Here is a 14,551-nt window from a genome sequence, read left to right as displayed (position 1 = left end):
CTTTCTCTTGATAAGACTAACTCTGATAAGCCAATCACAACTTGATTCATATTATATACACTTAGCATAAAATGTAGTTCGCTCAGATTCACACATTCAATAATTCGTACCCCTATGAATGGTATAATCTTTAATTGCTACAATTACAGTTTCTCTAAAACTAAATTTCATACCGATGACAAATTCACCATCTGTAAGAACAACGTGGTCTATACCAATAATAACAAGAAATAATTCTGACTATTACTAATAATAATAATAATAATAATAATAATAATAATAATAATAATAATAAAATACACAAAAAATATGAAGACACAAAAAAAATAACAATAAAAAAAGATGACTACTTACCTACATTGACAAACTCAGGAAATTTTGGTTCATTCATAGTGCCTAGATCCAAAGCGTGCATAAAAGAAAGCTTTCTGAATGGATATTGGTTTCCAAATGCGTTTGCCACATCTGCAACGTAAGGCTCAACTATGATATCATCTTCGTCTACATCTTCAGTTGTACGAACAATATGATAAGTGCCATCAAATTCCTCTTTGCTTTTAGTGTTATAAATCGTCTAATCGATGTTAGTCTCACTCGGATAAATCAACCTCAACTAATTCTTCGAACTCAACATATAATTCGATAACTGACACTTGTGTCCATGTTTGCTAGTAGATTAAAAACATCCCTTGCATACTTGCATCGTCAACCACATACATTATTTGAAATTAAATAAAATCACCAAAATATTAACATAGGTTGTCTATAAAGAATATTTATGACTCTCTTTAATATTTGATTATCAACACATTGACAAAATATACTATGAAATTTCTTATATGTTATTTCAACAAGAATAACAACATCATATGAATTTTCACATACAAAACTCACACCTTCAGACATTTGAAAAAAAATTTGACCATTATAATATATTCTCAAACTAACACCTCTCTCCATTTTTATTCTTACTCTTTCAACGAAATAAAACACTATCATTCTCACATTTAACAAATTCATTCTTCCTTTTTTAATATTCGAGGTATATTTTTTAAATTGAAAATTACAATATGCCCTTGTGTAATGTCAATTCGTCCACTGCATTCTGACAATATATCTCCCTTTATTGTCAATACATCTCCTTATATTATCTTTTTTAATTTTTAAAAACGCAATTCGCCCTTTTGTATTGTGTTTTTGTATATTTTAAAAAAATTTAACTAAAGCAATTTGCCTCCTATGGATTGTTAGCTCCAGGTACTTTGTAAAACACCACAACATCCAATAATAAAACATTACACCAAAACTAACTGAATATCCAAAAATATAAGTCTCAAGTACTCTCTTTTTATAGATAATTTTTCTTTATCTTTGAAAAATTTTGGCTATGAATATTGCAACGTGGTTCCTGATATTCGTGTGACCAAAAGTGGGTGACAACTACCTGCCTACAAATCTTGTGTGTTTGAGTGGAAGAAACTACCTAATTAAAATATCAAGAAAAATAACAAACAAAGATCACGATCAATGGCAGTCCATGAATGGGGTATTTTTAGCTTCCTGGAAAGGTAGGTATTCACAAAGCAGAAACGTTTTGACTGGACCCTACCCGGTTTTAGTTGAGTGAGAAATTAAATTAAATATAATAAAATAATATTTTATATTTTATTATCTTTAATCAATTAACTACTAAAAATGAATCCATTCAATAAATTTATCTATTTTTTTTAGTTTTAATCAATTTGTTAATAATTATATCAAATTATTTAATAATTTTACTTACCAACTTTAGGTAACAACTTCGAATGAGTTTCGACCTTACCTTTATACCTCAGAAGTTGGTAACATTTGGGGCCGCATGCTTATTTGGTATAAACGATGTCCCAAAAATTAGATAGCTCTTTTATTTGCTGTCTCATCAAGGCCATGATACAATAGAGAGAATCATGGTGTGTCTAATTCACCTGAAAGTAATACTCGATCGAGATCTCTAAAAGATAAATAAATTAAAAGCAGACAAAAAAAAGACAAGCAAATGTATAATAAAAAAATGTATTATAAATAAAATAACATAAAATAAAACACACATGTAGAAAGAAATAAGAATATGCATGAAATGAGCAAATATAAAAAATTATAGCAATAAATACAAATGTAACGATCTTTCTAAGTAAATAAAAAAAAGTATTTACATTTTAAAAAGAATTAAAATTTTCTCTTAATAATTACTTATTTATTTCGTTTAAAAATTAAAAAAATTTCAAACCAATAAATTAAAAATAAAGGCCATTATTTAAAAACAGAAAATCAATATATCCTTTGCCCAAACGTATAACAATTGATTTAATTCCATTTAAACAAGACGTCAACTTCAAACAACAAATTAGTCATTATGCCTAACTTTATCACTTAAATCTAATTTCATTCAATACAAATAAATATTCGCAACTAATCCCAAACATAATCTATACTAAATATAAATGTTTTTAATTAATCATAATAAAATAAATTTTGATCATGTAAAATATTTTATATCCATTATTTTTTAAATTAAAAGTGAACTTCAAACTTGAGATTTTTAAGTAAAAATAAAAAGATTATGCCATTTAAATTATAGTTCATTACCAAAAAAATTTTATATACTTTCTTTTATAAAAAATAAGAAAACTCGAAATCTGTGATCTCTTAAATGAATATGGGAAGATTATGTTATTTGAGCTATAATTCATTGGCAAAAATATCTTATAAATGTACAAGATGTTTCTGGTACGGGTTGAGAGATGGATCGAAAACTTGCGGGTCGAGTCAGATGCCGGATTATCTGACTAGAGCAATGGGAGGTGGTAGCTGCAAAGACACTCCGACGCCCAAATTAGAATGGATCTAAGAGGTATAGGATATGTGAAGTGAATGACGTACCTGGCCCTGCCCTTTATATAGGTGACGGTAATTATGTTATCTTATCTTATTTAGTTAAGATAAATGATGTATTTGAATTTGATTGTTAGTTAGAAGCTCTAGTAGGTCAGTTCCGGATCTTCTAGAAGGACAAATCGAGTCGGACCCCGGATAACTGGGTTCGGCGGCTATTTCGGATATGAAATCCGTAGGTCAGATCCGTAACAATACACTTGTTTGATCACAATCGTTCTTTTAAATAGTCAATCTTACTATCAATGTAAAATATAATTATTTTTCTTGATATATCGTCTAATTGAATACACGTGTAAAATATATCACAATTAGTCAAAAAATTACATTTTAAATGATATAATCTCTCCATACTCATTTATAAATCGCGAATTTGAGTCTCACTCCTAACTTAAAAAAATATATATCACAATTAAATTCATTTTAGAGATTTCCGCAAACTTCTGGAAAAAAAATAGTTTACCGATTTTTTATTATTACTTATGTCAACGTCAAGAAAATAATGAATTTATTTTATTACAGATTCCAGCGTTGGATTGGATGGAAGTTGGTTTAAAAAACATATATGATTGGGTTAATAAATCGATATTAGGTTCGTCAACTTCCGCAATGATTTTAAAACCAGGGAAAGGGGTTGATGGGGACAGCAGGCGCAGATTCTGTTTCCGAAATATAAAAATGAGCACTTGACGTACCCTCGCCTCAAGTTCCATGAGCCCTTAGAGCTGAAATTAAGAAAAGAATGGCAAACTCTTCAAACAAGCGAGTCCTTCTCACTTCCAACGGCGACGTCGTTTCGAGCGGCATTGCTTTTCACTTAGCCAAACAAGGATGCAGGTTGCTCTTGCTGGGGAACGAGCCCATCCTTCGAACCCTCGCTAACCAAATCAACGCTTCCCTTTCCTTAGGGGATTCTCATTCCAAGGTTGATGTGGTTGGATTGGACTTGGAGGATGATAGGGAATCGCTTTTTCATGATGCTGTTGATAAGGCATGCCATATTTTGGGAACCTTGGACGCTTTTGTAAACTCTTACACTTATGAAGGTACGCAAACTCTTCAATTCTCTTTTCAATAATGTAATTTAATCGCAGAAAGTAGCGAATTGCGTTCGGAAACATGGTTTCGTTTGATTTGATTTGATGTTTAGTGTAAGGTGTATGATGAGTTGTTACATTAGTGGATAAACTGAAATTGGATTGTAATGATTTGAGAACAGGGAAGATGCAAGATCCTCTAGAATTATCTGAGAGCGAGTTTAAGAGAATAGCAAAGGTGAATTTCATGGCTGCTTGGTTTCTGTTGAAGGCTGTTGGTCAACGGATGCGGGCCTCCAAGACAGGGGGCTCTATTGTGTTCTTGACATCGATAAATGGCTCTGAAAGAGGGCTTTACCCCGGTGCTGCTGCGGGTGCTGCCACCATGGCTGGAGTACAGCAATTAGTAAGGGTAAGAAAATTATCTGTGGCACCTTTTTGTTCTGATACTAAACATAACTATCTTAGTGGTTGTATATTGCGGTTTGCATTGATGATTTAGCCGTGAAATTGCAGTTTATGTGGCCTTCATTTTTGCAATTGTATGGTTAAATACATGGCTGGAAATGATTTATGTGCAAATTGGCTTGTTTGGTGCATTTAAATTTAGTATAAGAAATGGAACTCTGGAGTATGGGAAGTTTTTCATGACTTTCTGATTCCAATATTCCATTTTCATGTTATTGCTTTACATAGCTGATAAACAATGGGAAAAAAACCAGATTGAATCGGTTGAATTAGATTCAAGACACGAGATAACCAGATTGTTTGTTCTATTTTTCTGACCCCATCCAATGGGAAAAAACCTAGGTTGTTTTAGGGTCAAGTATGGAGTTTCTAGGTTGAGAGTTTGATACTGCTAACTTCTGTTGACTTCAGTGGAAGATAAGCTTTTTGCCTATCTTCTTGTGGAGAAAACTTGTTTTGTCTTTGCGGCTGATTAGAAATACACATGAATATTATATCTATTGTATAATCTCTTTCTGCTTAGTTAGTCAACTTCTGTACTTCTACCCCTGGTTTTGATCGAAGTATTTGCATTTTAGCAGTTTAGCTGTCCTTGTTTTATTTCAACGAAGTAAAGGAATTGCTCAGGAGATAAGAGGAAAATGGATCATATGCATCTGTGGCAAGTTAGAAAATGACTAATTAAAATGGGAATTTTGAGAAGGATGATGAAATTAAAGGGGGCGTCCAAGGGAAAATGGAGGGGCATGAAATCCCCCTCGTTGAAGGGGCAAACTACATCAAACACTTCTTTTTCTTTAGGCCACTAGGAGTAAACTTTCAGGTATTAGTTGGCCAGGAGCTAACGACTAATCCTTAGCCCCTATCTGAGTTCACCTTTCAGTAGGGAGAGGGTTGACCGGGAAACCTACTACATACACGCCACCCCTAAGGAAAATCTTCTTCCTTGTTAAAGGGGCAAATTACATCAAATACTTATTTTTAACCACTTTAGTGTGTTTCCATTTTTTTCATTTTCCTCATTAAAATTTTTGTTTATCTATCAAAAGCTTTATTTCTCCTTTTAATCCGTTTGAATAGTTGTGAACTACTTTTACTCTGAACTTACCTAGAAATGATACCCTAGTTGGTAAGTGGATTGGAAAATTATTGGTTGTTGAGATCAATTGAAGACTGAAAGCATGTGATTGAAAATGGAAAAGCAAGCAGGATAGTGGCAAGAAAAGGTCAATTTTGATTTGACTGAGGTCATGATATTCACAAAAGATTTTCTTTATTTATGTTAAAAGAGAGTGATTGTGTGAATACAATTAGTTCTCAAGAAACAAAAAAGAGGAATATTATTGTTTGACTTGACCGGTTGATTTCATTCAACCTAGGAATGCTTTCAGCTGACTAACAAATTTCAGTTAGTTGAATAACAAAGTGGACCTTCCCTGCTGTTTCTTTGTAATTGCTATGAGTTTTCCATGCTGGACTATAACTAGAAGTAAGCGTACTTCTAGAACACATACTAGTTGTATTCTGTGCTTGATTTGTTTAACTGTTTAAGCCTTTAAGGATGTTTTATAGTGCTTTTTCCACTTATATCGTTATTATTAATTATGGTAGCTTCAAAATTAAAGTAGTCTAACTACTTTAAATACTTTACAAGTTAATGATTTCTTAATGAATGTGATTTTGTGAAAAGTGATCTATAATTGTAGATGGAGAGACCGAGAGAGTAACCGCCAGATTATTTTTCATATTAAACCATGCTCTGTGTAGTTGTTCCAATATATACTTTTTTCTGAATCGTAATTGAAGAGAACATTTAGTTTCATATCATCTAATGAACAACATCATTATCATTTTAAGTTGAACTTTTGTGAAATAAATTTCCTTTAGGCTTCACTCGAGAGATGGCTCGATGCTAAGAACGATCTCGCCTCAACAGTGATATACCTGATAAGTGATGGTTCCCGCTACATGACAGGAACAACCATATATGTGGATGGGGCACAGTCTATAACCAGACCTCGAATGCGTTCCTTTATGTGATTCTTTTCCCCTATGTATGTTATGGTTGTGTTTCGATTCTGTCTCTAAAACAAAAATACATGATAGTAAACACAAAACTCATTTGGTCCCAAAGATAGAGCAGGGAGAAAGTTTTCTGCCCTAGAAACAAAAAAAGAAAAATCTTCTATTTTCTGTGTTTTCGAAAAATGAGAAAAAAATATTCATCTATCTATTTGTGTTTTTTTGTCTGTTTTTGTTTTAGAGACAAAAATCTAAACACGAGCTGCAAGAGATGTTAATCATGCATGGATTTTCTCTTGTTTTTTTCTTTGCTTTTTTTCTTTTTGTTTTATTTTATTTTATATTATTTTAAAAAACAATATCTAGATGGACATGGTGCACATCAAAGTTACCCCCGGCACAAGGTGGAACATTATTTGGACAAAAAATAAGAACTCAGCATTATTTGGATGCATACGTTTATTTGGTTTTGTTGCATTTTACCTTGGTATAAAACTTCAATACCTTAACTCCTAAAAAATACCTTCGATTTCCTCCTCTTAAAGATTTAGTGGCATATGGCCAAAAATAAAATAGAAAAGTTCAATAGCAGACATCATTGTTGAACTACAATTATGTCGTTTTCCCAATAAGAAAAAAAAACAACAATTATGTCATAAACTCATTACTTTAGTCAATAAATAGAATAAAGCAATGATTGAGAGTTCTAATTCATCTTCTAATTATCTTTTTAATGCTTAAATGAATAAAAATTCAAATATATTTTTTATTTTTTTGAAAGTATCAACTATGAAACTCAGGATCACAATTTCACATATATGTCAAGGAATTCCTAAATGTAGTAAAACAAATGTACTACACTCAATGAAATGACATCTCTGAAAAATTGAACAGCCTTAATTAATATGAATACAATGGAATTTTTATCAGTACATAACCTATAGATAACTGGCACACTACAAGACTAACAGAAGTGTCCTTGCATTATGCAACAAAATAACACAGGTAAAAGATCTAAAGTATATTAAAAACAATAAAATTCTTCCTTTCTATTTTTAATACCACTATGTCAATATTTAGAATGTTGAAGACATCTTTCATGGTACAAAGAACTTCATAACTTGCAATTGAAATGCGCTCTCTCACAAAAAAAAAAAGATGCATGCAATACATAAATACATTATGCCCACCTAGTTCTCTTGAAACTGAAAGCCGCAACCGAGACATGTGTAGAAAGTGGTTTGCCCTTCATCTGCTGATCTCATCTGAAGATTACCAGAATTTCACATAAATAAACTAGGAATACAAATATATAATATAGCCTTCAAAATTAAACTGGCAAATCTTTCATTATACAGCATAACTAAAAATTTACCTGTCTGGTATAGAAGGTAGCTTCATCATGACCACATTTATCACATTTCTTGTTGACCTGTCAATAGAATAGATCATTAATACAAAGCAAATACCTGCTTGATGATGATGACCTTAGACTTATTGTAGGATGCATTACCTTAGACAATTGCACCTTCTGTTCCTCGATTATATTGATTCCAAGTTCTCTTCTTATATCCTGTCAAAGACCAATACCAGATAAGAAACACGTGCCAAAAAGTTCACACTTATTCAAACTCCTACAATGGTGATCTTTCATCAATTCCCACCCAGGAAGAAACAAAAAGAAAAAGCTATACAACCCTTCATTTACTAGCATATACTTAAAAGATAAGCATCACCATATCATGGATTTATGGTTCATATCTGTCAAGTGATGGTTTTAGGTGGACATTTTCAGTTTTCAAAATATAAAGGTTATTGATTTGAGCATATACTATTCAAACTAGGCCTCTACATCCAATTACGAGAGCTGCTATAAGTCCAGTCGATGAACATGGTAATATACTGTGTCATATTTTAGACAAGAAATAATCCATTTGAAAAATCTGTCAACAGATGAGACCAGCTGCCAATTTAAAGCGTACCTCAGCAGAAATTTTGTAACTTATTTCCTTTCCGCGAATATCTGAAGATAAAGACATTCAATTAGGATGCATAAATAGTCAACAGATGTAAAATAATATTTGCATATTGGTATATCTATATACAAGAACAAGAAAGGAAAGTGATATATCCAGATAGATATAAGATCCCTTGTGATAATAAACAAAAAGACATTACTTGAAATTGATTAAAAAAGATAAATTGAAATTGAAATAGAAAATAAAAGAGATAGGTTGAAAAATGGAATACAAAGAGAATCACTCTACTTTCTACCCAATTTCTTTGACGCAGCAAGAAAGGGACTCCTCAACTTAACTTGTCCGCATCATAGTTTGGGAATTGAATCGAAGAGACTCCTCAACCTTCTATCCAATTCCCCGTGCAACAAGAGAGGGACTCACTCAACCTCACTTGTCCACACTATGGTTTCATCACGAAACCAAAAAAAAAAGTGCTTTGGCACCTATAATCACTCAATATGACGACTACAAAAGGTCAATAGTTTATGAGATATTTATAACATCTTATTAGGTTAAAATAAAGAAAACCCTAAACCCACAAACATAAAGCTCAATCTAGTAACTAAATAAACAAAATTAAAATATATCAAATTAAATTGAACATTTTAAAAATATATACTAATAACTTCTAAATAATATTTGAACTCTTCATATCACGAACATTTGAAGCGCGTATCACATTGGCTTCAACATACACCATTCAACTATAAATTTTAAATATCCAGAGCACACTAGCACTACAGAAAAGTGACTCTCATATTTTGTTTTGATGGCCTTAGACATGATACAGAACCCAAAAAAAAATACTATACTCTTTACTATCTTATGATACACCTTGTTAATATAAAAGATTTCAAAATAGCAAAAAGGGTACATAGAAAACATTTGTAATGGCGACCATTTTACTGCAAGCCAACAAGCACATACGATGACAGGCTGATTGCAATAAGCGAATCACTAACCTAAATCTCTTAAACAGAATATGACGAACAACCATAGAGATAGCCACAAATAAAATAAGAGCTAAGCAAACAAGAAACACATTGCACAGAACATTGGCTCAGAAACATAGAATTCTGTTAAGTGTAAATGATCTCACTACAAACAAGAGACACAATACATGATAGGACGTAACAGCATTTTATGCACCCAATTCCACCTAGTAGAAAAGCCGTGTGGCACTGCGTCAACTTACATCTCATTTACCATCGGACAAAGTGTGGTTCTGTGAAGTGTGAACCTACTAACATAACTCTAGAAAGAAACATAAATTTTACTTCTAGTAGCAAAAAATCAGAGCCAATGTATGCACAATTGTCTCGCATTAACACAGGGTCCAAAGAAAGGCTACATCCAAAGGTGTAATATAAGCAGCCTAGCCTAGCCTAACCTGTTAATTGCGACTTAGTTTGGTAAAACTTTTACTTTTCAAAAGTAGCTTATAAAAATTAGCTTCTAAAAGTTGTAACATCTGTATTTGGTAAATTAAACTAAAAATGATTTTTGATAAGCATAAGCAACAACAAGTGTGTTTAGTAAAATAACTTTTAAAATTTAAAAATTCTATAATAAACATTAATGTAAGAATTAAATTTGAATATTAATTAATGTACAATGTTATATTAGACTTTTTAATTTTAATAAGCACCAACTTTGAAAAGCTTCCCTTACGTGCTTTCAACAGTACCCAGGCTTTTAAAAGCTGCAAACATAATTACATAAGCTTTTCATTTAACAAACCTAAAACCAAGTGCTTTTGAAAAGCACATCTCTTCAAAAAAAACTTTACCAAACCAAGTCTACATCAGTGGCTTCCCACGGCTTGAACAGGTGACCTTGATAATTATCAGAGCCAATATGCAGTGTATCAAAATTACCACAGTTTACGGTTAAACATGCATAAGCATACTTGATTCTAAATTTCTAGTGAACACTCTGAAACAAAGCAATTGCACCTAATATGAAAATTAGGTATGCTAGATTAATTTACAGAGAGAGAGAAAGGGGTTGCTTACGTTTGAGGTTTCGCTTAGCCTTGCACAAAGGGCAGTGAGCGTATTTATCCGAAGCCCTGAAAGGGATAGTGAGCATGGTGCCACACAATTGGCAGAACAAGAAATCGCGTCCCCGAGAATATGAACCCATCCAATCACCGAAGGAATCGCGGTATATCGTATTAGACGAGATAATGGAGTATACCGGCGAGAAAGAAGTAGAAGGGCGGCGACGAGAGAGAAAGAGAAGGCAGGTCGTGTGGGGTTTTGTCTGAGGGAAAAGGATTTATTTAGGGTTTTAACTTTTAATTATTTTAATAATTCTTTACAAAAGTGTTTGAGGGAGAACACATTTGTTGAACTTAATAAACAATTTTTATAAGAGAAGATCTAGGGACTTCCCTGTAATATAAGCTAACTCAGCCAATTTTTTTTTAATTTTTAATCTTAAAATTTGAAAATTTAAAATAATAAAAATTATTTTTTTATAATAAATCTATTTTTTAATTAATTGCCTCTTGTTAGTTTTACTCTGGTTAATTCCCGATTAAAACTCTTTTTATAATATCCGGGTATAAAATTTTCATATTTTATTTTTTCGAGAATATAATTTGTTGGAATATATTTCTTAATTTTGAAACAAACGGAATATTGTTCATACTTATGTCCATGGATGGCAATGGAGTGGATAAAGATGGATTTTTATCCCATTTAATTTTATTTCATCTTATAATATTGATTATTTTATTATTTTATATATATTATATATTTTAAAATTACATATCTATTGACTGTGTTTGTTTTTAGAGACAGGACAAAACATGACACTAAAACAAAGATAATAGGACAAAAACACTATTGAGAATGGTATTATCTAATCTGACATTGCTCTACCTCGCAAAAGACTCTCATTCAACTAAAAAGCTGTCCCAAGTAAATAGGAGTGGAGGTGCTTGTGTTTTAATTGTTAGATTAATGTCTATTATAATATTTTTAAATTTTAAAAGTAATTTTACAAAATGCACTTATTATTTATTAAAAATTATTTTTAATTTAATTTACCAAACACAAATGTTATAATTTTGAAAAGATTAATTTTTAAAAATTAACTTTTATAAACTACTTTTAAAAAATAAAAAATTTTACCAAACTAAGTCTTTATCTATGTGGCCTAAACACATGGATAGAGATGAAAATAGGCCAAATTTTACTCTTAACAGCCTTGACCTTCATGTAGTTAATTGATCTGAGTTTTGTCTGCAGCCTGCTATAAACTTTTTTTAAGTACTAAGTCTGGCCTATTATTCAGCCTGGCCTTGCTTGAAACCTATTAAAAGGTTTGATAATTTTTTTTATAAAAATAAAAATATTATTTTAAAAAGCTATTTTTTAATAAAAATATTTATATGTAATATGTCATATTTAATATTTATAAGAATTTTTAAACTTTGAAGTATTTCAAATATACAAAAGTATTTATAATTAGATATAATAAATTTAAAATATCTCAAAATTTTATTAATAATAAAAAATTATTTATATATGTAATTATGTATTAACAGGTTCAGACAGACCAGACCAATAAAATTAATTAGTAAATTTAAATTTGACCTATTAATATATTAAGACTTTTATAAGAGTCTGAATTTGTACTTATTTTATAACAAGCTAAACTAAACTGTAGGTCACTTAACTTTTTTTCACCTCTACACATAGATTGGGTCAACTTGGATATGGGTCCTTGAAATTTGTATCTGACCCGACTTGGAGAGCAAGTCAAATGCTCCCCACTACTTGGCCTATCACAACTAGGTGGTAATAAGCCTAAAAAATGAGGTAATTTTTCATTTTGTAAGGAAATAACCACTCATAATTTTTAGAATTGATCTCCAAGAAATGACTAAATTCTATATTATTATTTTATAAATATTCTAATACTCAGATATTTTTACTAGTTCAATTTCGCTTAAAATCTGCTTTAAATTTGTACTAATTTAAATATCGAAATTCCTTCAAGTATCTCTTACTACCGTTTAAATAAGGACGTCGATTAAACCATTATTTTGACAAACAAATCAAAATTCTCACTTAAAAAAATTTAGATATTATTTTCAAATTTAAATCTATTTAAATTTTAGGTAATATTTCAGAATATATATATATTTGGATGATTGGTAATTATCTATTTTAAACATATAATATAATTGTTAAAAAATATTTAGTATTTTAGAATTTGTGTTATTTTTTTAAGAATCAAAATCATAAGTGCCTCTCTCTTTTGTTAAAACTCTTCAAAGATATATATCTTTTCCCCTAAAACAAGTTTGAAATGATTTTCTATCAAAGGCTTTTGAAAAAATAGTCTAAATATTTTAAAACGTGAGGAATGCCAAAACAAAAGAAAGAATTCATTATTCTATTAGAAAATTGATTATTGAACTCTTTTTTTTTATTGGAACCAAGCAATTCTCACATACAAGGATCAATTCCTTAGGCGAATAAATCGATTATTTGTTAGATAGAATAATTAGTTGATGGAAAAGTATAAAAAAACAATAAAAAAAAGTAAACAATGTGAACAATAGAGTAAAAAAAAATAAAATTAAAATTATAAATTAAATTATTAATTAATTATTTTTAATCTTAAAATTTGAAAAATAAAAATTAGCAATTAAACTAAATCGTACAGTTATACCCAATTATCACGTTAACCTCCTTTTTCTATTGTCATCTTCAAAATGCAAAGACACTTAGACGTCGCTTCACTTCTCCTCTTTCCGGTCCGACGCCACCCAGCCTCTAGCCGATGCCCCCATCTGCTCGCCGACGCCGCCCAAGCATCCTCGCGAACGTCAAGTGCTTCCGTCCTCCACCTCCATCCAAGTGTTTCATCCCCACCAAACGGCGTCGTCATGTGTTATTTTTCCTTTCATTATTCCTTTGAGAATTTATTTTGTTGAAGCTTATTTATTTTGCGGGAAAGTTTTGACGTGCAACGTGTGTGATACATGAAAGGGAAGGGATCCCGAGAGAGAAAGAGAGAGTTTATGGAGGGAGTGGTTGTTAGTTTGTTGTGGTTGTGTGTGAAACTAAAATATAAAATCTCTTCATCAGTTTTTTTTCTCCTCAAGTTGATCTCAAATTCAAGAACTCTACAACGGTGCTACTCTTCCTACCAGGGGCTCCGATAATTTCCGTCCTTTTGTCTGCCGTCTCTCTGAGTTTAAGTTCCGGTATTCAATCATAGCTAGTTTAGGATGGTCATTTTAATAGATATACAAATAGTTATTTTAATTTTTATGTGGATGATTATTTGATTGGATTGAGTTTAGTTATATATAATTAAAATATGTTAGATGTTCAATTCACTATATATGCGGATGATTATTTTTATCCTTAAGTAGATGGTTATTTTTACTATAGATGAGCGATGGCGGTGAGGATAATCCCGGCGGCGATGGAGACTGGTTGGAGATAAAGTGACATCGGCGACCGCAAAGGATTTGAGAGAAAAGTTGGTATTTTGATAAATTAAGGTATAATGAATGATTAAAATTTTTGAATTATTGAATGAGATTTTTTAGTAAAGTAATTTAGATGAAGTTTTTTTTTTTAATTTTATTGAGTCAAATTTTCAATCTATTCTTCATGTTTTCAAATATTCTTCATTGTCTATCTAACAGAGTCGTTGATGTATCTTTCTAATAAAATTCAAATTATTTTTATAAGGTTTGGTAAAGAATTAATTGTTTATTTGAAAAGTTAATTGTTTAATTTCTTTGACCGAAAACCTGCAACAGTTAATTTTGATAAAATTTTATATTTTCACTCAATTTGTAATAGATATAAATTTTGAAATTCCTATAAATAGAAATAATTGAATCATATATCCTATAAATAGAATTCTAAGCTTTCATATTCTTTCATATCAATTTTGCAATATGATTTTACACAAATTTGAGAGATCAGTCTAAATACTTTACAACAAACAATTGTAGTTTAAGGCCTACATTATTCGAGCAATATTGGACCTCATTCATGCACTAACACATGCAATTTCTCGATAGAAACGTTCTCA

The 14,551-nt window shown here is 30.9% G+C and overlaps 2 protein-coding genes across 2 annotated transcripts; one reads left to right on the top strand and one right to left on the bottom strand.

Annotated features, from left to right (window-relative positions):
• Positions 1 to 3,565: 3,565 nt before the first annotated feature.
• On the top strand, positions 3,566 to 4,580 carry LOC107495121 (uncharacterized). The gene is made up of 2 exons (XM_016116214.3): positions 3,566 to 3,977; positions 4,151 to 4,580. The coding sequence occupies exons 1-2, from the start codon at positions 3,674 to 3,676 to the stop codon at positions 4,468 to 4,470; spliced, it is 624 nt and encodes a 207-aa protein (XP_015971700.2). The 5' UTR covers positions 3,566 to 3,673; the 3' UTR covers positions 4,471 to 4,580.
• Positions 4,581 to 7,337: 2,757 nt separating this feature from the next.
• On the bottom strand, positions 7,338 to 10,821 carry LOC107495222 (uncharacterized). The gene is made up of 5 exons (XM_016116338.3): positions 10,495 to 10,821; positions 8,441 to 8,481; positions 7,972 to 8,031; positions 7,834 to 7,890; positions 7,338 to 7,723 (listed from the first exon to the last, which is right to left on the bottom strand). The coding sequence occupies exons 1-5, from the start codon at positions 10,622 to 10,624 to the stop codon at positions 7,649 to 7,651; spliced, it is 363 nt and encodes a 120-aa protein (XP_015971824.1). The 5' UTR covers positions 10,625 to 10,821; the 3' UTR covers positions 7,338 to 7,648.
• Positions 10,822 to 14,551: the final 3,730 nt, after the last annotated feature.

The sequence above is a fragment of the Arachis duranensis genome, chromosome 6 (genome assembly GCF_000817695.3).
Source record: "Arachis duranensis cultivar V14167 chromosome 6, aradu.V14167.gnm2.J7QH, whole genome shotgun sequence".
In the NCBI taxonomy this organism is placed as follows: Eukaryota; Viridiplantae; Streptophyta; class Magnoliopsida; order Fabales; family Fabaceae; genus Arachis; species Arachis duranensis.
Note: the sequence above shows the minus strand (reverse complement) of the source record. Positions and strands in the feature narration are given on the sequence as shown.